General features: G+C 17.3%; 6 protein-coding genes across 6 annotated transcripts; 4 read left to right on the forward strand and 2 right to left on the reverse strand.

Moving 5' to 3' along the window:
- Positions 1 to 3,039: 3,039 nt before the first annotated feature.
- On the forward strand, positions 3,040 to 10,944 carry ApiAP2 (transcription factor with AP2 domain(s), putative; the record flags this gene model as incomplete). The annotated part of the gene is made up of 1 exon (XM_028675417.1): positions 3,040 to 10,944. The coding sequence occupies one exon, from the start codon at positions 3,040 to 3,042 to the stop codon at positions 10,942 to 10,944; it is 7,905 nt and encodes a 2,634-aa protein (XP_028532008.1).
- Positions 10,945 to 12,630: 1,686 nt separating this feature from the next.
- RRF2 (ribosome-recycling factor, putative) lies at positions 12,631 to 13,314 on the forward strand (the record flags this gene model as incomplete). Its single annotated transcript, XM_028675418.1, has 1 exon — positions 12,631 to 13,314. One exon carries the CDS (start codon positions 12,631 to 12,633, stop codon positions 13,312 to 13,314), a length of 684 nt encoding a protein of 227 aa, XP_028532009.1.
- A 441-nt stretch (positions 13,315 to 13,755) lies between these two features.
- PRELSG_0515900 (conserved Plasmodium protein, unknown function) lies at positions 13,756 to 14,876 on the reverse strand (the record flags this gene model as incomplete). The annotated part of the gene is made up of 5 exons (XM_028675419.1): positions 13,756 to 13,883; positions 14,009 to 14,133; positions 14,310 to 14,431; positions 14,552 to 14,610; positions 14,693 to 14,876. The coding sequence occupies 5 exons, from the start codon at positions 14,874 to 14,876 to the stop codon at positions 13,756 to 13,758; spliced, it is 618 nt and encodes a 205-aa protein (XP_028532010.1).
- A 699-nt stretch (positions 14,877 to 15,575) lies between these two features.
- PRELSG_0516000 (conserved Plasmodium protein, unknown function) lies at positions 15,576 to 16,892 on the forward strand (the record flags this gene model as incomplete). The annotated part of the gene is made up of 1 exon (XM_028675420.1): positions 15,576 to 16,892. The coding sequence occupies one exon, from the start codon at positions 15,576 to 15,578 to the stop codon at positions 16,890 to 16,892; it is 1,317 nt and encodes a 438-aa protein (XP_028532011.1).
- A 31-nt stretch (positions 16,893 to 16,923) lies between these two features.
- On the reverse strand, positions 16,924 to 23,330 carry PRELSG_0516100 (conserved Plasmodium protein, unknown function; the record flags this gene model as incomplete). Its single annotated transcript, XM_028675421.1, has 6 exons — positions 16,924 to 17,047; positions 17,132 to 17,297; positions 17,398 to 17,495; positions 17,688 to 17,951; positions 18,053 to 18,159; positions 18,417 to 23,330. 6 exons carry the CDS (start codon positions 23,328 to 23,330, stop codon positions 16,924 to 16,926), a joined length of 5,673 nt encoding a protein of 1,890 aa, XP_028532012.1.
- Positions 23,331 to 25,739: 2,409 nt separating this feature from the next.
- On the forward strand, positions 25,740 to 27,074 carry PRELSG_0516200 (conserved Plasmodium protein, unknown function; the record flags this gene model as incomplete). The annotated part of the gene is made up of 1 exon (XM_028675422.1): positions 25,740 to 27,074. One exon carries the CDS (start codon positions 25,740 to 25,742, stop codon positions 27,072 to 27,074), a length of 1,335 nt encoding a protein of 444 aa, XP_028532013.1.
- Between the last annotated feature and the right edge of the window lie 397 nt (positions 27,075 to 27,471).

A 27,471-nucleotide genomic window follows, 5' to 3' on the forward strand; every position in this document is an offset into this window, starting at 1 on the left:
CTAAAAAAAAATTCATTTAAAAATCATACATTCTTATATAAACGTTTTTTTTTTTTTATAAGATTTAAGCAAAATAAGAGCTATCTAAATCGTATATAAAAAAACTCAATGTGTGGCAAAGCACCAAAAAAAAAAAAAAAATGCTTAGAAAAAAACTGTGAACATGAACAATAAAAAAAAAAAAAAATATATGCTAAAGCAAAAAAAAAAAAAAAATATGTTGAAGCAAAAAAAAAAAAAAAAATTTAAGAAAATTGTAATTTTTTTTTAATCTACTTATTGAATATAATTTTTATTAAAGATATCTTTATAATTTTTTTTATATCTTAAATTCTTTATTTTTTATTTTTCAATTAAAAATATAAAAGGAAAAAATTGTAAATTCATGTTTATTACTTTTTATTAATTTTAATTCGATATTCGAGTGAATTAGATTAATTGCAAATTTATATATATATATATATATATATATATTATATTTAGCTGAGCTTATATAATTTACATATATATAGGTATATTTATCTTACTCTTATATATATATATTTTTATATTTAAGACTATGTATGTACTCATAAATGTTTGAGAGTACTTTTTTTTGCTTTTATGTTTTGAATTAACTTTTTTAAGTTCTTAATACTTTTATAAATTATTTAAATTTTTTACTTTTTTTTATATTTATTATTATATGTAGAATAAATAAAAACGAAATTTTGTTATTAATTTTTAAAGAATATAAATAGTAAAAATACATGTATATAAGATATAACATGCATACACATTTTTACACACTTCTAAATTTAATAAAAAAAATTTATAATAGCAAAGTTATATTTTCATTGAGCTTATACTATCTACATAATTAATTTTATTTTTATTAAAATAATTATATTGAATTTTTTATTTTATGTGTTATAATACTACAAATGTTTTAAGTAAATTTGCTTTATAATAAGAAATATATTTAAATTTTTATGTAATTATAGATTAATTTTGTTTTTAATTAATATTTTACATTGATGTAAATATTAATTTTTATGTTTTAACCAATGATAATATATATAAATTTTATTTATATGAACTTTTTTACTATTTTAATGAATTTTTTCAATATCATACTGAAAAGTTGAATGCTACTATTCTTCCAGAGTTTTTCAAAAAAATATATGAGGAAAAATAAATACTATATTAAAATTGCATAAGATATTTTAAATTTTATGTTTTTAAGAACTGTATTAATCATAACTTTCACTAAACCTTTTCATTTCATGTTATTTCAAATAACAAATTTACAAAAAAAAAAAATTGTTTAATTAGTGAAATAAAATTGTATAAATTTCAATTTTTTTTTTTTTTTTTTTGGAGCATGCACTTAAACTAAATCATACAAAATTACATGTATAATAATATTTTTTTCTTTTTTCTATATTTTTTTTTTTTTTTTATAAACATATATGCATGCATACTCGTATATAGATATATATAGATACAAGCGAAATAACATAAAAAATGCACACACAAATATATATGTATATATTAGTATATATATGAATTCTTTCTTTCTTTCTTTCTTTCTTTCTTTTTTTTTTCTTATTTTTTTTGTAATGAAGCATTGATAAATTATAGAACAAATTTGGCTCTTAAATGAAAACGTGTTTCATATTAAGGACAAAATGAGTCTACAAAATTTTTGAAATATTTAAAACGTATTTGGTAATATATATATCAACATAAAATATCAAACAAAACACAGAAGGTTTTAATTTTTAAACAATTAAGTTTTTTTGTTAATTTTGTAAATTTTTGTTAATTTAAAATTTTTTTTTTTTACTTTTTAATTTTATTATTTTTAATATTACACATACATAAATATATTAACATAAATATATATTTTACATATAATTTTTTATTTTATTTTATTTTATTTTATTTTTTTTTTCATATATAGCAGTTCAGAAAAAAAGTATATATAAATATATTTTTTTTTTTTTTACAACTAGCGAGGAATTTATATATGAATAATATGAACATGTTCGTGTTTTAAAGAATATTTATCATATATATATATATATATATATATATATATATATATATATATATATACATGTATGTAAATGTATGAATACACATTTTGGGTTTTATTAAATTTTTGTTTTTAAAAAGTGTAATTAAGTGAAATAATTTTCATAATTAACATGCAATATTATTTTAATGTTATTTATTGTTTTAAGAGTGAGTATAAATATTGTTTATTTAATCATGTGAAATTGTAATTTATTAAGCTTCATATATTTTTGCTTGTTTGTTCATTTTCCGTAATAAGTTTACATAAAATTTATATGTGAATATACTCTTTTTAATATTATAATTTCTTTATGTTTATTATTTATTTTTTTTTTTTTTTCATAATATTAATTCTTTAATAATTTATTTGTTGTATTACCGATGTTTGTGTACTTTTGAATTTTCTTAATTTATCTGGTTTATGTATGTATTTTTTTAAAATTTTATTTTGCATCATTTATTAACAAAATTATGAAATATACATATTTTATTTTTTTGAGCTTTATATTTTACGGTTTTAAATATTTGTTAATTTATTGACTTTTTTAATATATATAGTTATCAATATTGTTCTACTATTTTTTATTTCAACTTTTATATTAAGAATTTAGACTTGCTACATGGGTTTAATATATGTATATATGTTTGCGCATAGTATTATTTATAATTTAATTATATTATATTATTAATTTTATATATAATTTAAGATATTAAGACAAATAAAATAAGATGAAAAAAAAATTATTAAATTTATATATTTTATTTTTGTAAAGTTTCAGTGGTGTATTTTTTAATTTTTTATATATATATATATATATATATATATATATATATATATATATATATATGTTTTAATGGATAAAGAATATATTTTTGAGTATTGAAGTTCTAGAAAATATATTAAAATTAAGTAGTAACATGAAATTATTAAAAAAAAAAAAAATTTATTAAAAAAGTTTTGATTCTTTCAAAGTAAAAATGAGTAATTGTAGTCTTAAATGCAGTATTTTACCTTGCGTACACACATTAAAAAATAAAAATGATTTAGATTTTTATGATTTAAAGGAAAATATCATACAAAGTTGTAAAAATGAAATAAATATTAATACAGAAATGACAAATTTTAAAAATATAAGTGATAATCATAATATGGATAAACAGTTAAGTAATAAATTAAAAAACACGAAAGTAGAAAATTGTATTAAGAGTGATATGAACTTAAAATTAAAAGATTTTAATTTAGAGGAACTTATTAGTTCATTTCAGAGAGATAAAAAAAATATATTGTTAAATACTTATAATTATTATTTCCATAATAATTTCTTCTATTTAAATGAAAAGGAAAAGAATGAAGTGAATGATGATATAAACATTTACTATTACAAGCGTTTATCTCTTAATATTATGAATTTTGATTATGAAAAAGATTACAAGCAAGATAAACTTAATGGTGTGAAACCAATTTTATTTAAATCTGAAAAGTGCGATTTTAATCAGAAAATATTTAGAACTGCTTCATATGATGACATTTTTTTACAAAAAATAAAAATTAGTAACATAGATAAAAGCACAAAAAAATGTATCAAAAAATATAAAATTCCATTTGAACCTAATTTTTATAGCAACCGATTTTTTTTTTCAGATAAATATATTAATGATGATTCATTTCTTTTAAGTAATAATTGCACAAAGTATTGCAATTCATTGTCCATTAATAATAATAATTCAATTCTAAATACGAATAATAAGACATTAAAAAATTCCTTAAGTCATATAATATACATATTACGATTTGAAGGCCCACCACCACATTTTTTAATAATAAAGTTCAATAAAAAAATTAAAAAAGCTTTTATTATAAAAAAGGTACCAGTAAATAAAAATATTTCTTTTAATCTGGCTAAATTCATTGCAGAAAAATATATACAAATTCTAAGGAAAAATTTAAAAAAAAGAGAAAAAAAAATGGAAAAGATAAGAAGTAATGGAAATAATCATGATAACCAATTAATTGTTAATAATTCTAATAATAATAATGAGATTTATTATAATAATAAGCAATTTGAAATTAGAGGAGATAATGATAATAATTCGAATCTTATTAATAATAATAGTAACATTGACAACTCGAGAGAAATTTTAATTAAAAATGATGAAATTTTAGATGAATTTTGTGAAGATTATTTTAGCAATTACCTCTTAAATATAAATTCCTTAACTTATGAAAACTATAATTCAGAGAATACCTGTAGTGAAAAAATATATACAAACGAATATTTAAATATTGATTTAGAAAAAATAGTTTTTAACACTAACACTGAAAAATATATAAAATTTTTAAACAACATTAAAATATATTTTTTAAAAAAAGTAGATGATATAAAAAATTGTAACATTGATAATGTAGATAATTCAGAAAATAAATTAATTATATTAGTAAATATAAAATATGGTTCATCAGTTAAATCAAAAATTTTTATCTTTACAAATCTAGTAGATATGGAAAGTGAATATGAATATATAGATATATTGGATAAAAAACATAATGATGATACTTTTTGTTCCAAATTATATAAAAGCAAAAACGATAAAAAAAATGAAAGTGACAATAATCATAAAAATACCTCTAGTGGTTCAATAAACAGTGATACAGACATGAATACAAAGATCAATAATGTAAATACTATCAAAAATAACAATAATAAAAATATTAATAACACAGATAACAATTATAATAATAATACTACATGTAATAAAAATTTTTTTTTAAATAACAATGAATCAAATTCTACAATTGAAAATAACGATAATAGTCCTCTTGATATATATAAACATGAGCATAGTGACTATATTTTTAGTGCAGATAACATGAATGAAAAAATATTAAATAAGGAAATTTCGGATGATGATACAGTTCCTAGATATAATTCTGATAGAAGTGTTGATGAAAATAAAAATAATATAACATTGATTGACAAAGAAGTTAAAAACCTTGATTACCTTTTAGAAAATGAGGAAAACAAGTATAATGAAATAAATATATGTAATGATAAAAATAATGTAAGTATGCAAAAAAAGAAAAAGATGTCGCAAAAATATAAAAGAAAAATAATTAACTTTATACGCAATAATGTATATATTAATTCATATATATATAATTGCTTTGAAAGTACGGATATGAAAAATAACCTTTTTAAAGATGATGTGATTATAATTGATGCCACAAAAGATCAGTTAATAAATAATTTACCATATTATGTATATGAATTAAATAAATTTGTTTTTATTAAATTTATTAAATTTGAAAATTATATAAAAAGAAATCACAAATTAGCAGAAAGATACATAAAACATTTATTACAAAGTAATGTAAAATGTATAAACAATTATATGATAGGTATGAGATGGATACCTGATATTTTTGCATATGAGTATTATGTTTGCAGGATCACTGAAGTTAACTCTGAAGTAAAAGAAAATAAGAAAAGTTTAAAAGGCAATTATTCATTAGCTTTGCAAAAAAATTCAAATAAAGGTTCTATAAAATATTTAGTAGATTATGAAAACAAAATAATTGATAATGTGTTATGTGTTCTTCATGAATATTATCAAACAAGCCTATTTACTGAAAAATGCATTTTTAATTTATTTAAGCTAGTATTGATGCGTGTTAGTATGTATGCCGATGTTATGAATAAAAAGATTATTACTTTAGACCTGGATAAAGCAATGCATAGAATGAAAAAATTTTCTGAACCAATAAATATAAATGATCTTTGCACATTATCTGAATACGAGAATTTAACAACAAATAAAAATATAGATATGGATTCTGAGGTTGTTTTGAAAGAACAAAGTAACAATTTGTTGAGATCATCAAATTGGAGTAATTTAAATAATGATATGAATTCCTTAGAATGTAGAGATAATGACATAAAAAATAAAAATAACAATATAAGTGTAACATATACTTATAATGATAATAATGCAAATGAAAGAAGTGTTTCTAATAAAGATATTCAAATAAAACATGTTTCGGATAGTGATATAAGAAAATCAAGCAACTCATCACATAATAAATATAATCAATTATTTATTAAGAAGGATAAATATGAAAAAGAGTCATCTCTACAAAATAAATTTAAGAATAAAAAAAAGGTGAGTTATAACTTAGATAATACATCTTTATCATTAAAAAAAAAGAAAAGTAAAGCTGAAGGCTATGATTTATTAAAAGGGGAACCACTTTGCTTAAAATATTACAGTTCATCTTCTAACAACGTGCTAGTTAACATAGAAAATCATAAAAAAGGATATTATTCTAATACAAGTGATTTAAGTACCAATTCTCACAATGCAAAACATAAATATCATTTGCGTAGTAACAACCCTCACTCAACAGATAATTATTCATCTGAAGAATATATGACAAGAAGCAACTTGAGGAATAGGGAAAAAGGGAAAAATAAAATGGTTTATAAAATAATGAATAAGAATGGTCTGATAGAGCCATATTGGTGGTTTTTTTACAATTTATATACAAATGCTTGCGTACAAAGTGATAAAACAAACCCATTGGCATCGAAGATAAGTAAAACAAAAAATTCATTAAAAAAAGGTGAAGAAAACATAAACTTACTTAATAATAGCGATAAATCTGGTAAGGGAAATGATAATGATGATTACAGAAAAATATTAAAAAAATACAAATCTAATTTATTAAATCATTTTAATACAAGAAATAATAAAATAAAAATAAAATACATTTCAATGGTACATGATATAATATATAAAAAATTTATTCTTTTAAAAAATACTATTTTTCCAAGGAATATACATGAAGCAGAAATAATATATACATTATTTCCTCATGAATCTCAAACCTTTATGTTTGTATGTACTGATGATAATTTGAAGTATCAAAATCAGAATTTTCTTAAATATATCTCTTTCAGTGATTATATAATGACTTACAACAAAATAGATGAAAATAAGAGAGATATTATAAATAATATTCATGAGAAAAATGATATTTTACATATAGAAGAATATAATGGCTTAGAAAATAATAAAGTAATAGACAAAGATTTTTATTTAGATCATTTTATCATAGGTGATTCAAAGGATGCGTCAAATGTACTAGTAGATAATAATTTTAAATATTCGCACACCCCTAACTATGATAAAATTAAAAGGAATAATAGAGAAGCATATTCTTATTCAAAAGAAATAAATGATATTAAAAATTTGAGCGAAAATAAATGTAACATTAAGATATTATTGAATAATGTAGAAGAAAGCAATGATAATGGTACTAAGAATAATAGCAATGATGAAAAAGATAGGAATAATTATATATATAACGGTAATGGCATTAAAGAAAATTCTCATAAAGTTTTTGACTTTGAAAAAAATAAAAGAGAAATAAAGCAAAATGCTTATTATGATTACTTTTTAAATGACAAAAATTTGTTAAATACAACAGAAAATTTTCATGCTGTTGGTGAAAAAAGAAGTGTTTCAAGTACTAATTTTGGTAGGAGTAAATATTACGAAAATATTGGTGAAGATGAAGAAAAAAAAAATACAAGTGATAATGATATTTCTTTAATTAAGAGAAGAAGGAATGGTAGTAAAAGAGCAAAGAGTAATAATTTATCAAATGCAAAAAATTACAGTATGTGCAATAAAAATGATGTAAATAATGAAGAATTATTAATTCCTATGGGGCCTTTGCCTACAGGTGTTTATTTTGATTCGGCAAGAAAATTATGGAGATGTCAATGGAAAGAAAACGGGAAATTTAAAACAAAAGGATTCAGTCTTATACACTATAATACGTTGGAAGAAGCAAGAAAACAGTGCATTATATATAGATGTGATGTAGGAAATATACCTGTGAAAAATGAATGGTTAAACCCTGTTTATGTCAGCTCTTCATATTTTTTTAATAAAAAGTGTGCTAGTAGTAATAATAATAATACAAATTATTCAAACAAAGAGTTAAAGACTAGTTCTTTGAATTTAAATAAACTAAAAGAAAAAACAACTAATACTACTAAAAACTTTATTGATGGATCAAGTAAAAATTCTAGTGATCATTGTTATAATAGCAGGCATTCTACAAAAAATAATGTATCTACAAGCTTTTTGAATAATGAAAAAGGTGATGATATAGACATCTCTATTTTAAAAGAATTCGTTTCAAAAAATAAAGAAAATAGTCAGACACTGTGTTTTAATTCTGAAAAAGAAAAAACTGAGATGGATAGTATTAATTCTCAAAATAGTAAAGTGAAAACCGTTAAAGAAGAAAATAGAGAATTATTAGATAAAGGTAATATTGAAATGCAAATAAAAAAAAGTAATGGTGACTTAAAAATAGAAAATGATTGTATGCTAAATGATGATTATACAAAAGATAAATATAATTTAAATAATAAAGAAAATTTAGAAAATTTTATTGATTCTTCTAATAAAAAATATTTAAATACTTATAATAATATTGAAAGTTCATTTTCTTTAGGAAAAAAAGGTACTAATGATGAATTAAAAATGAATATTAGTGTAAATAATGAAATATATTCACCACTTAAGAAGTTAAAAGGTAATACTGTGAAAGATGTTAAGTTAAATGAAATAAAAAATGAATCAGATGATTGTAATATTCCAATGAAAACAAAATTAAAATTTGACGAAAATTTAAATAATCAAAATAACTTTACGAGTTATAGTGATAATGATAATAATTTTAATTATTATAATAAAAAGAAGAATGGTCAAATTGCATGTATAGAATATGACATTATTTTTAATAAAGAAATGAATAAGGAAAAAGGGAAAAATTTTCAGGAATCATCATCCAATTCTATTATTAAAAAACAATATTCTTCAGATATAGAAGATAATAGATTGAATAATTTAAGGCAAAACACAGATATGAAATATACTTATGTTAAGAAAAAATTTCCAAAAGATAATACTGATAATATGCAATATGATGCCAACAAGGATAGCACTCATATAAATGATGACAGAAGTAATATTAATAAGGAGGGATCAAGTTATCCTGAAATATTTTTTCAAGATATTCAAAATTTTTTAAACTTTGTAAAAGAGAAAGAATGTTCAAGTGATAATACCTATGCTAACCAAGAGGAAAACGATGCAGCTTATATGAAAAAAAAAAACATGAGTAACACTATGTATGAAAATTATTTTAAATCAATTATAGTTCAGTATGAAAATGAAGAAAAACAAAAGCATTATTTTAATGCCACTGATAGTTATGGCATTAATAAAAATAATGATGCTACTACGAATAATGAAAATGGTACTAATAATGATAATATAAGTAGTAGTAGCAATAAATTAGAAAAAAGTGATAATGAAGATTCTCTAAATAGGTCTTCTCAATTAAAAAATAGTTATAATTATTCATTTTTGAATGATAAAGAAAAATCTATGGATTTTTTACGTTATATTAAAAAAATTGCGGATAATAAAAAAAAAGCGATAAATCATATAGAAGAAAATAATAATTGCACAACACTTGACAAAAATGAAGAATGCAACAACAAATATGATTTAAATGAAAATGACAATAATTTATTAACAGAAGGCTTTCAAAATAATTCAAATACTGTTAATGAAAAAAGGAATTCTGATATACATGAAGGGAATAAGGAAAAATTAGATAATTTAAAATATACGGAATTTATAACTTCAGAAAAAGAAAATAATGACTATACACTTAAAAAAAAAAATGAAAATATAGCAAATAAATTAATTTATAATAGCAATAATAATGATGAAAATGGTTTGAATGAACAAAATATAAATTTCACGTTGAAAAAGGATGCTACAAATGAAAAAAAATATATAAATTTTAAAGAAATCATTACAAGTAATTTAATAAACGCAAATAAAAACAATTATGAAACTAAAAATAATGAGTTAGATACAAACTTGGATTATAATAAAACATTAAAATATGGTAACAACTGTGTATTAAATATGACTGATGAAAGTATTTATTCCTATTATAAAAATAACGATACTTTTAATCAAGAAAAAAAAAATGTGAAAGCACTAGATAGTAATAATAATAATAATAATGCTGATATAGTGCCAACAAATAAAATTAAAGAATCATCGGAAAATAGTAGTTACAACTCATTAAGTCAGGATATAACAAAATCATTTAATATTACTAATGTAAAAAATGGAAATAATCAGTCCTCATCGGAACCTTTTTTTAATATGAATAATCATAATAATAATAATTTAGAAGAGAAAGTAAATGAATATTATGAGGGAACATTATATACAAAAAAAAAAGCTAAAACTACTAATAATGATTTTAAAAAGAATAAAGAAAAAATTAATTTTGATAATTATAATTTACATGAGGGAAATAATGAAAATTGTTATACGAATAATCATTTAATTAACAATCTATATAACAATCATAATAAAAATAGCAATAATAAGAATGATAATATTTCAGAAAATGAATTAAATAATACGCCATGCTTTAATAAGAAAAAGAGTTTAGATATTGATATCAATTTAATAAAGCAGTCATTACCTAAAGGTATTTATTATGATCATGCAAAAAAGTTATATAGAGTTCAATATATAATAAATAATTCTATTAAGACAAAAGGATTTAGTGTAAAAAAATTGGGTTTAGTACAAGCAAAAATTGAAGCAGAATCTTTTAGAAATTTTTGTTTAGAAAATGGATTACTTAATTCACGTAAAAGAAGAATCAATTCTCCATATAATAAGAAGGAAGAAAATTTTAAGATGATAAAAGATAATGAAGAAATATTATCAAATTTATTGTATTTATACAATTCTAATAATAAGCCAAGATGATAATATGAATTGATAATAAAGAAAATGCAAAAAAAAAAAGTGTAAGAATTATAAAAAATTTATATAAAAAAAATGGTATATGAATAAGAAATAAATTTATAAAGATTCTATTTATTGAAATTATGATTGTTTAACATATATAATACAAAGAAGAAAAAATTTTAATTTATAACAAAAAAAAAAAAAAAAAAAAAAAACACATTTTATAAAATATCATTGAATTGTATATAAGTTATTGTTTTCATTAAATAATATATATAAACAATTTATAAAATCTGTATTAAAAAAAAAAAAATTTTGTATATTATTTTAAAAAAAAATCATAAATCATTTACTTATATTTTTATCTATTTTTTTGTGTTATGTTATTATGAATTCATATTAAAAAAAAAAAAGAAGTAATTTTATGTTTTTATTAAATTATTTAAAAGTTCATATATATATAAATATGTCATAATTTTTAATTTCTTATTATTCACATTAATTTTTTAGAATTTATAATGCTCAGTATGGCAATTTTTTAAGAACATACATATTTTTCTTTTTAATTATCTCTTTAAAATATTTTTCTTTTTTAAATGTTTTTTTCTATTTTTGAAATAGTTGTCTTTTTTTAAAATACTTCTTTATTTCACTTAGCGCTTTATGTTTATGTTATTTGGTTAAATGTTAAAATTTATATTGAAACTTTTTTATATTTTTGTTAATGCTTTTAATCTTTTTTCATATTTCTTTTTTAATAATATATTTTTGAAAAATTATATATATATAACATTTTTTAATCAAACTTTAATTTCATTTTATTTTTATGAATGAACTATGCTTAATTAACTTACTATATAAACAAAATAAAATTAAAAAAAAAAGTACATAGAAATATGAAATTAAATATTTTAATTAAAATAAATTTGTGAAATAAAAAAATACTACCTTAATAAGGATTTAATTAAAAGAGTATAGTTAAACGTAAATGTAGAGATAAGATAATGCAACATAAAATATATTTAAAAGCAATTTAAATAAAGAAAAGATAAAAATTACAAATTTTATAATTTTCTAAGAAAAGGTGTATTGTATTTTATGTATGCGTAGAGAATGAAAAAATTATTAATACACTTTTTTTTTTTGTTATATTTACTTCAAAAAATATTCAATGAAAAAAAATAGAATATCTTATTTAAATCTCTAACTACATCATGATATATTTTTATTTTATTTTATTTTTTATTGAAGTTCTGAAATATTAAAATGTTTAAATATAACAAATCTTATTTATAATACATATTATTTTTAATTAAATTCAACAAATGTTATAATATTAAAAAAAATGTGTTTATAAATTTTTTTTTTCTTTTGATTAATATTTCAAGAATTTTTTTTCAGAGCTATAAAAAAATAAAAAATAAAAATGTATTTTTTTTATATATAATAAATTTAGTTATCTATTTTATGCATTTTTCTGTTTAATTTGCTGTTTTAAAAAAATAGAAATAATTAACAATATATTTAGTATTATATAAAAATACAACTTCAATAATATATATAATAAAAAAAAAAAAAGAAGAAAGAAAGCAATGAAAAATGCAAATATCTAGAATGAATAGACTTTTTTATCAATCCTCATGTTTTACAAAATGGAAATATAAATCTTGTAATATATATATATATAATTTTTTTATTCAACAAATGAATTTTGGGAGTAAAAAACAAAAAGAAAAAGTAGGTAAAGAAACAAAAAAAATTAGAAAAATTTTGAAAATATCAAATATTAAAATTGATGAGATAGAAAATGTAAACCTTAGTGAGAATAAAAAAATTGTAAATGAAAAAAATAAAGTAGATTATAAAGTTTATGATTTAAAAATACAAGACATTATTAGAAATTTTGAGAATAAAATAAGAAAAATTTTTAGTAATTGTTTAAACATTGAAACTTTTAACAATATACCTATTACAAAAGATAAAAAAAATTTCAAATTATCTGATTTAGCTCAAGTAGTTATTAAATCATCAAATTTAATTTATTTCTATCCCTATATGATTAGTGACATACAAAAAATAATTCATAATTTAAAGTTAAAAGATAATTCTTGGAATCCTACTACATCCGATGATAGTCAGTACATTTTATTACAAATACCTCCTTTAACCAATGAAGTAAAATTAAAAAAAAAAAAAGAAGCAAAAGATTTATTAGAAAAAATAAAAACTGATATAAGAAATATACGATACAAAATTCGTGATGATATAATAAAAAATATGGAAGGAGAAGAATGGAAAGTTGTAGAGAAAAATAAGTTAGATAATTATATAAAAACAAAAATTAAAAATATTGAAAGTATTTATGAAAACTCTATAAAAAATTATTAAAAATAGAAATAAATATTATTAAAATATAATTAAAATTAAATTCTTAGAAATTTAAAAAAAAAAAAAAAGAAAAAAGAAAAATTTATTAGCTATTATAATATAAAATCGTGTGTATTCACATATATATATATTTTATATTTCTCAATAATTCCTATTTGTAAATATTAATTTTTATTATTCATATATTTTAAGTTACATTTTCTTTATTATATTACTTGCAAAAATCATACATGTGTAAATTTGTTGATAACAAAAAAAATTTCTCTTTTCTTGATTATTTAATTAATTAAAATTTTTTTAAAATAAATTTAAAAAAAAAAAACTTGAATTTTTTGCTTTTAATAAGGAATAATTCTTAGTTTTTTTTTGTTGTCTATGACATCTAGATAGTTGGTATATTCTCTAAATTGTTAAAAAAAAAAAAAATTAAATAATAAAAATTTAAATATATGAAATATTAAAATTATCTGTAAATAAAAAGGAAAAAATAATATATATTTTTTTTAAATACCCAGGATAATATGTTAATTTATGTCTTTTTGTGAAATAATAAATTTTATCTGTTTCTTCTAAAAAAGGATATATATAATTAATAAGAAAAGATAAAATAAATATGGAAATTAAATAAAAGAATATAAAATAAAAATTATTCTACATAATTTTATGTACAGTTAAAATTCTCTTTAAAAATTACCATCAGAAATGACAAAATCAATAATTATTTTTTTTATATATGAAATGACATCTTGAATATCATAATTTAAAGTAGTTACGATATAAAATATTAATAAATAAAGAATATAATTTATGCAAAAATAACTAAAAATTTTATAGTCATAGAAAAAAAATTAGAAGAATTAATTTACTAAATTAGAAAAATAAAATATACTATTAAGAATTAATTATAATAATGAACTATATTATTATTTTTTATTTTATTTTATTTTATTTTATTTTTTTTTTTTTTTTGAAATGAAATTTAATTTTATAAATACCTATGGATAAAAATTTTGTTTTTATTATTTTCAAATAGTATTTCATCAAGTAAATATTTAAAATGTGAACAACTTGTGAAATCAAATTCACTATTTAAATCAATTATATAATATTCAAATTTCTTTTTAAGTAAATAAAAGAAATAGAAATATATATATATATATATACAGTAATATTAAATTTTATTCTATTTAAAAATAAAAAGTAATAAAAATATATATATGTGAATATTTTATTTTACATGAGGAAAATTGATTCTTGTTGTGTAATCTTCTTTAGAAAATCTTATAATTATAATATCTATAATAAAAAAAATTATTATATACTTTTTTTTTTTATTTTAAATTTATTTTTTATTATTTTATTTTAAATTTATTAATACGTGTAATATTGGTATTATTTAGCAATAAAATATTTTTTGAATCTTCATAGTTTCCTATGAATACTCTTCTTAAAATTTCTTTAAATTTTTTTTTATTTCCATCTTCTCCATTAAATGTTCCTTTATCAGGATTTATTAATTCAACTTGTAATTCTTTTGAATTATCTAATTGAATTTCATACATTTTAGTTTTATTTTATTTCTTATCGTTTTTCTTTTTCTTTTTTTACTTATTTTATTTTTTATTGTCTGTTTTTTGTTTTTCTAATTTTTATTTTATTTTAATATTCATACATATTTTTTTTTATAAAAAAAACTTTTTTAAATTTTTGCGTATAATAATATAAAAATATTTTTAAAATAAATTTAATATATATAAAATATTTTTAGAATAATAGACACATTACAAAAAAAAAAAAAAAAAATTACTAATAAAAGATAATTTTGTGAAAATAATATGCATATTTTTATATATTCATAATTATCTTATTTTTTTATTTTTTTTTTTTTTAAACTATTTTTTTTATATGAAATTTTAAAAAAATATATATATTGTAAAAAGTAAATTTTTATTAAATATATAAAAAAATAAATAAATAAAATTTTAAAATTGTATAATATAAATAATTCTTTAAAGTTATAAAAAAATAATTTTATTATCATTTTATTGATATAAAAAATGTATTTTTTTTAACATAAAATTTTTAAGTTCAAACTTTTTAAAAAAATTAAATAAAAATAAATTTAATATTATTCATAAAATTAGTATTGGGAAAAGTATAAATTATTTAGTATTCTGATTTATAATAAATATATAAATAAATATATATATGTTAATATATTTATAAATATATGGGCATATTAAATGATTTAGTTGGTCAAAATGAATGTATATTATGAATCAAACACTAAAAAAAAGGAGATTTTAAATAGATGCTCATATATAGAAAAGGAAGAAGAAGAAAAAGAAAAAGAAGATAATTATGTTTTTATTGATGAGAAATATAAAGAATATTTTGATAATATGAGTGATTTATTCGAAGATAAAGTAGAATATATTTTAAGAAAACACTTTAAAAAAAATGATCCAGCAAATAAAAATAAGTTACTCTGTTTAAATGTTTGTGTACTTTGGCAGAAAAAATTTTTATTACTTTTAAGTAAAACATTAAATGAATATGAAGAATTTAAAAAATTAAATAGTTTAGAAAATGAAAAAGAAAAAAAAACAATAGAAGAAGAAAATGATAAAAGAGATAATGTATTAGAAAAAGAAGAAAAAAATGATGAAAATAAAAAAAATTGTATTGAAAGAGATTTAAAAAGTTTTATTAAAAATGTAAAAATAGTTGATAATACAAATATAGAAGTAATTTATGATAGTAATGATTTAAATGATGATAATAGACCATCTGCTGAGTTATCAACGGAGGAAATTTATTATTTATTAGTTGAATCAAAAAAAAGTGAAAATGAATATAAAAAGAAAATTTTTACTTTTTTAAAATATTTGCCATTATTTATAAGATCAATTGAAAATAAAAGCTTACTGGAAAAAAAAATTTTAGAAGAAAAATTACTACTGAACAATTTGTATAACAAAAATAATCAAAATGAAATATTAAATGCAAACGATTTAAATGAAAATGATAATGGGAATATATCTACTTTAGAAATAAAAAATAAATTAGATGCTATTGTAAATTTTAATTGTAATTTATCAGAAAATTTAGAAACTCTCTTTAAAAATGGCATAGGAGATATACAAACAAAAACTATAAATAAATTTTCTAAGGATAACATTCAAATAATAAATCAAGAAGGAAATAGAAACATTAATAATTTTAACATGAATAAAATTGATGATGATGATTATCATCATAATTATAATAATTTAGATATATCAAAAAATTGTATAAACAAAAAAAATAGTAAATCTCTGATAATGCCATTATCTAAAGTTAATGATTTATCTTTAATAAATAACATCAGCACTAAATCAAATAATTGTACAAAAGAAGAAATCAATGAAAATGAAGCATCTTTTTATATTTATAAAAACGATATGGATAAAATGAATTTATATGGAATAGATTTATTGATTAATTTAAATAATAATTTAATTTATAAAATTAATCATATATATAGTCTTATTCAATTCTACACTATGTTGGCAAAAGATGTATTTAACGAAACATAAACATATATGTATATGTAATTTTCTTTTTTTTTTATTCATAATATTTTCTATGTAATTTTTTGTCATTTGAAATCATTTTTATAATTTCCTTTTTTTTTTCATCTAGATTTTTAGTTATATGAGTGTAATATTTTGACATATATTTCTCTATTTTTCTAAAAAAAATAGTATTAAAAAAAAAAAAAAATTGTTTAGTAAAAGAATAAACATAGAAATTTTTTTTTTTTTTTTAAGTTAACTTTTCTAGTTTCTTAACAATATATGAATTATCTGCAATATATTCCATATAAAATACTTCTTTATTTGCGTTATTGTTTATATTTATTTTTTTATTTTCATTTTTGTACTCATCATAATTTAAGTCATAAACTTTCCTAATTTTTTTAGTAAGATCACTTAAATCATCTTTAGGAATAAAAAAAAAAAAAAAAAAAATTATATTATTACAATCTTTTATATTTTTATTTTTTTATAATAATATAAAAAAAAAATTTTAAATATATACATTCAGTAGAATTATCAAAGTAGTTTATTTTTAAAAAATTTCCTAATCCTTTATTTTTTATTTTAAGATCTTTATTAGATTCATTATTTTCTTTAGAACTAAAAATATATATATATATATATAAAATAATATACATTATTATATTTTTCATATAAAATAATATGTATTCTATCAGACAAGAAAATTGGCATATATATATATATATACTCACTATTTTATTAAAATATATTTTATTAATTTAATTTATTTATTATTATATAGTTCATTGTAAGATAGTATTTTAGTATTACTTAAACGATTGAACAAAAGAGTTAGATGGTAATAAATTTAACAAATAAACAAAATAAATAAAATTATTATATAAATTTTCATAAAGAGAATATAAATGATTTTCTAAAATATTTTTTATGCACAAAAGGTATAATTCCATGAGACTTTTTAATTCCTTTTTTCTTTTTGTAATAATAATATTGTCATCAATTGTTAATTTAAATTGTTCACTTATTTTTTGAAATTTTAATTTAAAATTTGTTTGCATATTATTTATTCTTTCGCTATTAAAAATAATATAATAGATAAAATATTTCTTATTATTTTTTATCAAATAATTTATATAATTCTTTTTTTTTTTTTTTTATTTACAACATAACGTTACCTGATTAATTCTTCATGATATTTATAAGCATAACTAAAAATAAGATAAGCCATTTTCTTTGATAAAACTTTTAAATAAGTAACTAATATAGATATATCATGCATATACTGATATAGATAAACAAAAAATAAAAAGTGAAAGTAAAAAAGGGATATTTAATAAAATGAAAAATATTATAATGCAAAAAGGAAACATATATTTATAATTTAAATGATTTATTATATCATACTTTTTACAAAATTTTTGAAAATTTTTTATTACATACAAAATAAAAAAAAATAAAACTATTTTGAGGATATATATATATATACTACATAAATATATTTTTTTTATTGTTGTTGTATAAGACAACTATCAAACTCACTTCGTTTTGTAATTTCTTGAAATTTTTACTATTCTCATCAATAGGTGGTAAACTTTTTATTTGATTAAAATATTTTTCATATAAATCTGAAATTAATTTTTTTTCAAAATTAAATAAATTTGTTAATTCTATTTTATATAGAATATGATTAGGAAGGTATATAAAAGAAGACTTTGATTTTTTGTCTAACTTTAAATCTTTTAAATATATTTTATTCTTTAGTTTATTTTCCTTTAAAATAGAATTTTTATATATTGTATAGGATAAGTCATATGAAATAAATAAAAAATGATTGTATTTTTCATCTTCAATGAAAATATTGTAATCATAAATCTTTATAATTTTACATATAAGATAAATAATGTATACACAAGTATATAAGAAAAATTTTAAATTACAATAATTTCTAATAATTGCATTTTTTATATAATTTTCCATATCTTCCTTTGATTCTATTGGTTTATATTCACTAACTTTTATATTTTTTTCTTTTATATTTTTAGGAATGTCCATTTTTTCTTTTGGTTTTTTATTTTCAATGTTATTTGTTGTTTTTATTTTTTCTTTATCTAATAATTTTTTTTTTCCTAAATATATAGTTTTATTATTATTATTTTTTTTTTTACTATTATCACTATTATTAATGCTGTCATTACTATCATTTTTATTATTTATTTTTGATTTGTTATTATAAATTTCATTATCACAAATTATTATGCTTGTTATATTTTCTTCCCTTTCTTTTTTATTATTGTACTTTTCATCATAAATATGAAAATTTATTAAGTTGTCTTTATATGTATACATATTTTTTTTAGAAAAAATTAAATTATTAATATTTTCAGAAAATTTCAAAAAAATTAAAAAATTATTTAAAAACGAATTCTCATTTTTTATATCTAATTCATATATTTTTTTTATTTTTTGAAATATACTTACATTATAAATATAATTTTCTATTTGCTTAAATTTGCTTTCTATATTTATTTTATTATCATTTGAATTTTTCTCATTATTACTATTTGTGTTATAAGTGGAAGTACTTTTAAATTTAGATTCTTTAATATTAGAAGTTAGAGAAAGAGAGGCAACATTCTCATTTTCTATTTTTTTTTTTTTTTCATTTTTCTTTTTTTCATATTTCTTATTAAAAATATGAGTTTTAATATAAAATATTAAAACATAAAATATCAATATATTATTTTTTATTTCTTCTTTAATTGATAAATATTTTATCATTTCATTATCTGAAGGAATCTTATATTTTATTTCCATTATATCACTTTTTGATTTTATTTTAATTTTATTATTAAAAATATAAGTATTTGCGTTATATAAATTATTCATATCATTTTTTTTTTTAACTAAAGATAGCAAGAAAGTGTTTGAATTTTGCAGATCTTTTCTTATTGTTTCTATATCAACATTTTTTTCTTTTATTTTTACAACCATTTCAAGATATTTCTCCAATTTTTTTATTTCCTTATTTAAATTATTAATCATATTTTGTAATTTTTCATTAAATGCGTTATAACTATCTTTAAATTTTTCAAAAAATAAAATATATTTTTTATTAAAATCTTCACAACTATCAATTTTTTCTAAAAATAATTTATCTACTTTTTTTATACTACTTTTGAAATTTTTTTCTAAGGTACTGTCTTTCATGATACTTTCATATTCATTTACGTATTCTTTTAATTTTTTTGCATAATTATTATATATTTCTTTGTTTTTTAAGAACTTTTTCTCTAAAGATATTTTTACTTCATATATATTAACATTATTCATTTTAATTTCTTTCTTATATTTATCACTTTCTATTCTTTTAAAATATTTTGTATATTCTTGGCTTTCTATATTCATTTTTATTTTTAAGAGAAATTCGAATAAATTATTTTTGAAATACTCATAATAATTGTTTATAAATATTTCAAAGCTGTTATGCATATTATTTAAATTGAATAATATATTATCATAATTTAGTGCACTACCTAATAATATGTTATCACATATATTACTATTTATTTTATAATTATCTTGTTTTTCATTTTTATTTTCTTTATTTTGTTTTATATTTTGAAAAATTTTTTCTTTAATATATTTTATATCTTTTAATATTGTATTTTTTTGTTTTGTGTAATAGTTTTCTACATTTCCATTTTTTGTTTTTCTTTTTTTTCCAATTTTTAAATAACTATAGCAAGATATATTGTTATTACAACTATATAATATGTTTTTTATGTTATATTTATAATTATGATATGTTAATAGAATAATATTTGATATATCATAAATATATTTATACTTTTTGTTAATAATTTGATTAATTATGTTAATTTCATTCTCCTTATTATAATCGCAAATGTTTTTCAAATTAACTTGTTCTCCATTTATTTCATCTCCTGCTTTGATATTTTTATATTCATATTCAATTTTTTTTGTCTTTTTTTCTTTTGTTACTTTATTATTTTTTCTGATATTATCATTTTCTTTTTCTTTTATTAATTTACTATTATCTTTTTCATTACAAGTATATTCCATTTTTTTTGTTTTTTTTTTACTTATTATACTTTCTTCATCACTTACTATTATTTTGGACTTTTTCAATATAGAAAAAAAATAATTGGATGAATATTCTTTTAATTCCATTAACAACTTGTCATTTATGTTTTCTATTTTTTCATTTGTACTCTCTATTAAATATTCTAAATTTTTCACTATTTCATCATGAATTAATAGTAATTTATGTAATTCATTATAATCCTTACATCTTAAACATTTTTTAACATTTTCATTATATTCATTAAAAACTAAATGAAAATTTTCTTTTAAAGAACAACTTTCTTTCTCACAATAATAAATATTTTTTTTAATCTTTTTTTCAATTTCAGAATGAAGTATCAATGTGTCATTTTTCAATTTTTCTAAAAATTCAAAAAATGCCAAAAAAAGAAAATCATCTCTTAAATTTATTATATTATAGTAATTTAAAATATTTTCTATAGATTTTTCAAAGATATTTTTATTAAGATGAAGGATATTTTCTCTATTTTTTATATTTATATTTTTATTCTCTTTCGTAAAATCATTTTTCACAATTCTATTTATATCATTATTATGTTCTAATGTTAAATCCAAATTATCTAATAGTGTTGTAGAATTAAAATAATTTTCATCACTGTTTACATTTTCTGTTTTAGGAATATTATTGCTTTTTTTTTTTTTGTAGTTTGTTTCAGAATTAGATGAATATATAATATGCTTTTCATTCGTTATATTTTTCTTTTTTTTTTCTTTTTTTTTATTGTTTTCCACTTTATATGTTACTTCTTTATTATTTTTTTCTTTTTTATTATTCTTTTTTTCTGCACGAAAGTTTATTATTGTTAAAAAGTTTTGAATATCAAAGAAAATATAAATAACAATGTCTCTGTAGCATATTGTTTTCACTTTGATTTCATTGTATATTTTAATATATTCTTCATAATATATATTTAAGTAACTGTAAAAATCATGATAACTTTCTAAAAAAAAAAAATTGTAGAAATATTCTTCTTTTTTTAACTCTGTTCTTTTTTTATATGTACTATCATAATTATCCTCGAATAGTTTCAATAAACAATTTAAAACCTTATCATTTGATAAATTGTTTATGTAATTTTCACTTATCATAGAAAAAATATAAAAATTGTCTTGATATTTGTGTTCATTAAATATATCAAAAAAAATTGACTCACTTTCAGAATACTTCATATAAACATAGTTATATATCTTCATTATGTAATCATTAAAATAATTTAAAAATTCTAAAAAAAAAGATTTATTATTTTTTATTTCTTTATTAATAATATCGGTCAATTCATTATTACTAAAAAATATTTTTTCTTTTAATTTTTTTTCTAATTCTTGTGTCTTATTATCTATAATTTTCATGCATGATTCATGTTTTTTTTCAAAATTGGAAATGAATATTTTTATATTTTCGTTTAACTTAGTAAATAAATTTTGGATTATTATCCATCTTTCCTTAGTTTTATGCTTTTTTTCTTCTATATTTTTTTTCATTTCATCAACTAAATTTTTTTTAGTATTTTCTATAGTATTAACATTGTTATCATATAACATAACAGTATCATATATATTATCGTTCATTATATTTTCGTAATATTTTATAGAAAATGCATAGTTATCATTCATTGTACTGCTGTTTAATGGATATGTTCCATTTCCATTCCATTTAAAATTAGCAATTTCTTTAATATAATTTTTTATTAAATTAAGCAAAGTTTCTACATTTTTTTTTAGCAAGTTTGATTCAATAAATGTTTCACGCTTTATTTCATCGATACAATTATTTATAATTGTGTGATATTCTTTTAAAATATTATAGGATAAATCTTCATTTTTACCTAAATATCTGGTACTAAGTTTTAACTTTAATTTCTTTATCTTTATAAAAGGATCATTAATTATATCATGTAAATCTTTATTATCATTAACTTTTTCATTTTTGTTTATTGTACTATTACCAAGTCTGTTTTCTTTTTCAATATTTCTTCTTTTAATTTTTTTCTTGTCTACATATTCATTATTACAATTGTTTTTTGAAAATGTATTTTCAACATCATATTCTATTTCATTATCTATTTTACTCTCATTATTATTTACTTCTTTATCTTTTTTTTTATCTTCCATTTTATAACCTATTTGATTTCTAATATATTTTTTTTTTTCTTCTAAAATTACATTTATATCTTTAATACCCTCGTCATTAATTTTAACCTTGAAATTGTCGATATTAAAAAAAATTTCTTTTTCTCTTTTTTCTTCATTTAAATTGTCTTCTCTTTTTTTCTTTTCTATAAAATGTTTATTGAACTTTTCACTGAAAACTAGAGAAGAATTTTTCATTTTGTATTTTTTTTTTTTTTTCTTTGTAAAATGTGAAAAAGTAGAAACAAAAAAGGAAACTAATAAATATAAAACATTTTTGTTATTATTTTATTCTTTTCATAACATTAAAAAAATTTTGCAAATTATTATTTCATTTTATTTTTTAAAAAAAATTTCTATATAAAATTATAAAGAAATTATGTAATCTTTTTCAATTAATGTAGGAAAAAAAAGATTCTAAGAAATATAAAAATTAAAAAATTTAAACATATATTTATTCATATATTTAATTATATAAAAAAAAAAAAAAAAAAGGCAGAATTGTCTAATTGATTATGAAGAACATATTTAGTGCACTATCCAACGATATTACTTTAAAATAACTACTAATTTTATTACAATATTTTATACATTTAAAAGTATTAAATAAAGAGGGGAAATATATATATATATATAAAGATTAGAAAAGGATAAGATAAAGAAATTTCATTGAATTTAAAAAAAAAAAAAAAAAAAGTATTTATTTGTCTTATACATATATAAGGTGTATATGCAAAAAATCACAAACTATTTAAGTATTTATATATAATTTTTACCTTTTTTATCATAATTTTTGATAATAATGTTAACGTAATTATTTTAAATTCATAATCAATAATAATGCTTTTTATTTTATTAGAATTTTCGGATTTTTATAAAGCTATTATTATTAACATCATATTCCTTTATATCATAAATATATATTTTTTCTATATTTTTCAATGAATTTTTATTTTTTATTTTTCCAATATTTTATATTAGTCATATTTAATTTTAAATAAAAAAGTTTATTATTTACTATGCATAGATTTTTCTTTCTATAGTTACATTAAATATTATATATTTTGTATACACATTAAGTAGTTAAAATGTATACAATTTTAACTAAAATTTTCTAATAAAATAGTAATTTGGGTTTTTTTTTTGTTATTAAGTTTCCATTAAAAAAAATCAATTTCATATAGGGAACTAAGAATATTTATATTTTTACAAAATTTTCTATAATCAGTGAAAAAAAAAAAATAACTATAAATCATAAATAGATTTTGTATGTCTCTACTTTTTTTTATATACTTATTAATCTAAAAAATAAAAATGAAAATTATTAAACACCAATATATATTTTTTATAATTCGTGTCTTTTTATATTTTATGTTTTAAATTACAAAAATCATAGAATTAGTCATTATACTTGGCACAACAAAATAAATTCTTTGAGATTTTTTATGATTTATTTTTATTAGTATAAAAATATTTGGCAAATTTTAATACTTAATAATTTATTCCTATGATGTTGTTATTTTTCTCTTTTATATATATATATATATGTGGTTTTCTGTGCAACTTTTTATACTTTCATTATTTAGTAAAAAAATAAAATAGGAAATTTTATAAGTTCTTTTAAAAAAAGAGATCATGGTATATTCTTCTTTTTTCTTTTTTTTTATTTACATGCATACAAAAACAAAAATAAAAATAAAATAGACAAGATTATATTAAAGGCTCTACTTAATTGTTGTTATTTAGATATTTTCTTTTCTTTTTTTTGATCCAATATTGAGAGTTTTTTTTTTTAAGGGTTGCATGCATTTTCACAAAGATAATGTTTATATATTTTTTGTACTCTTTTTCATTTTTTTTCTTTTTCTTTTTCTTTTTCTTTTTCTTTTTCTTTTTCTTTTTCTTTTTTTTTTTTCTTTTTTTTTTTAATATGTGTGCATTGGATTCACAGTTTTTATTTAAGAATTTTTTTTTTAACTAAAATAAGACTTATAATTCTCTTTTAGTAGTATTCTTATATAAGACATAATTTCCTTAATGTTTTTTTTTCAGATTTAAATTTTAGACACATTTTGGATACTTTTATATATATATATATATATTTTATGTGTAATTTTACATTTTATTTTAAAATAAAAAAATAATTAAAATTTTATTTTGTTTACGTATTATTTCTCTTAGATAATAACTTCACTTGTATTTAGTTTTTTATAAATTAAATTTTCTCTCTTGTAGATAATACTCTAAGTTTTATTATTTTTTTTTTTTTTTATCATACTTGTATATATATATTTATTTATTTTTATTTACTATAATTCATAAAGAACCTAAAAAATATTTATTTGCAATATGTTTTATTAATGTACATTATTTCTTTAAATGTTTTCTTAATTTTTAATTCTTATTTTTTTGTATAATTTTATTATATATATATAATTTTATTTTTTTTTGTAGAATTTTAAAACAAATTTTACGAAGTTTACATTAGAAAAATAAAAGAATAAAAATATATAGAAATATTTGGAAAAGATATCATATAAAATATAGATATCCTTCTTAAAAATAAATAATTTTTTTAGTTAAAAAGAAAAATCATTTTAAGAAAATATGACAGAAGATAAGAATGGCAAAATGACTGATTTAGAAACGTGTTTTAGTGATTATAGTTGTGATTTCGGTACAACTGCGAGTGCTAATACTAGTGATAATGAAGAATCTGATAGAGATATTCAAATAAAAATAAAAAGGGCTATTGAAAATAGAATATTAGATGAAACTAAAAAAAAAAGAAAAATACTTAATTTTGAAAAAAATACAAACAAAGAAAATAATGAAGATAAGAAAAAAGGTTACAAATTAAAAATTAGAAAATTAAAAATTTTTAAAAATGTAAATACAAAAAGTTTCAATAATAGTTCCACAAAATGCCTCTGTATAAATAATATTTACGTTAAAAAAGAAGGTCGTGAAAATGTATGTCTAAAAAAAAAAAAAAAAAAAAGAATTTTTTTAAAAGATGAAAATATAGAAATTTATGAAATTGAATCGTTTTCTGAATATGATATTTTAGATAAGAAATCAAGATCATCTTTAAGTAATATAAAACCAGTTAACAAGAGTAAAAAATTAAATAAAAATTATTTTAATTTTTTAATGTGTAATTCACATTATGTACCTGATATATCATTTATTAGTAAAACACTAAAAACTATAGAGATAATAAAAAAAAGAAAAGCCCCTGTAATATTTTTTCAAGAAGTTATGCATGAATCGGTTGATTTAATAAAAAAAAAATTATCTGACATTTATGAAATAATTAAAGTAGATGATATATGTGGAGAAAAGTTAAATTATTTTTTTTTGATATTAGTATTAAAAAAAAATTTCAAATTAAATGAACAAGAAACATTTACATTTTTTGATTCTGTGATGGATAAATATGTAATAAAAATTTTAATTAATCCTGTAAATGATCCAGATCAAACTATTTTGTTAATTAATACTACTAATTTAGATTACAATATTTCACTTAATAAAGAAGAAATACTTCAAATGAAACACTATTATATTGATATATTACAAGATAAAAAATACAAGAAGAAAAAAAAAAATAGTACTATAATATTGTGCGATAACTTTGATTATTCAAATGATAAAATTAAAAATAACGACTTTCTTTTTAATATTTTAGATAAATGGGATTCTTTAAATTTTCCTAAGAATGCTCAAAATACACGAAATTGTTTATTAAATCAAAATTTATGTAAAAGGTTTTTTTTTTTCAAATCTAAAAAAAAATTTCATAGAATTTATTGTATTAAAAATAACTCAAATAATTGTACTAACCATATTTATTTTAAAAAAATTGATAGTAGAATATTATCAAGATATTATAGACAAAAAAAAATATCTACTGGATTTATCAAATTCTCCAATATATGAAAGAAAAAAAGAATTTTTTTATAAATTAAAAAGATTAATAAGAAAATGAATTTTAATAGTACACAATTCTTCTATAATAGAATTAAATATCTTATGAAAAAATTATGAGGCATGATATCAATGCATATATGTAAAGTTGCAAATTATATAAAATTTTGTCTTTTTTATATTTGTATTTTGGTAATTAAAAATATATATTAAGATTTTAATGTAAAAAGGAATACTTGTATTTTATTATAAATAATTTATTATTTTATTTTATTTTTTTTTTTTTTGAATTCTTGTAATATATATATATATATATATATTTCTTATTTTTTTTAATAATTATAATTTTAAGTTATTCTTTATTGTTTACACATTTTTATGATTAATTTCTATTATATATATTTTTTTT

The sequence above is a fragment of the Plasmodium relictum genome (assembly GCF_900005765.1).
Source record: "Plasmodium relictum strain SGS1 genome assembly, chromosome: 5".
NCBI lineage: Eukaryota > Apicomplexa > Aconoidasida > Haemosporida > Plasmodiidae > Plasmodium > Plasmodium relictum.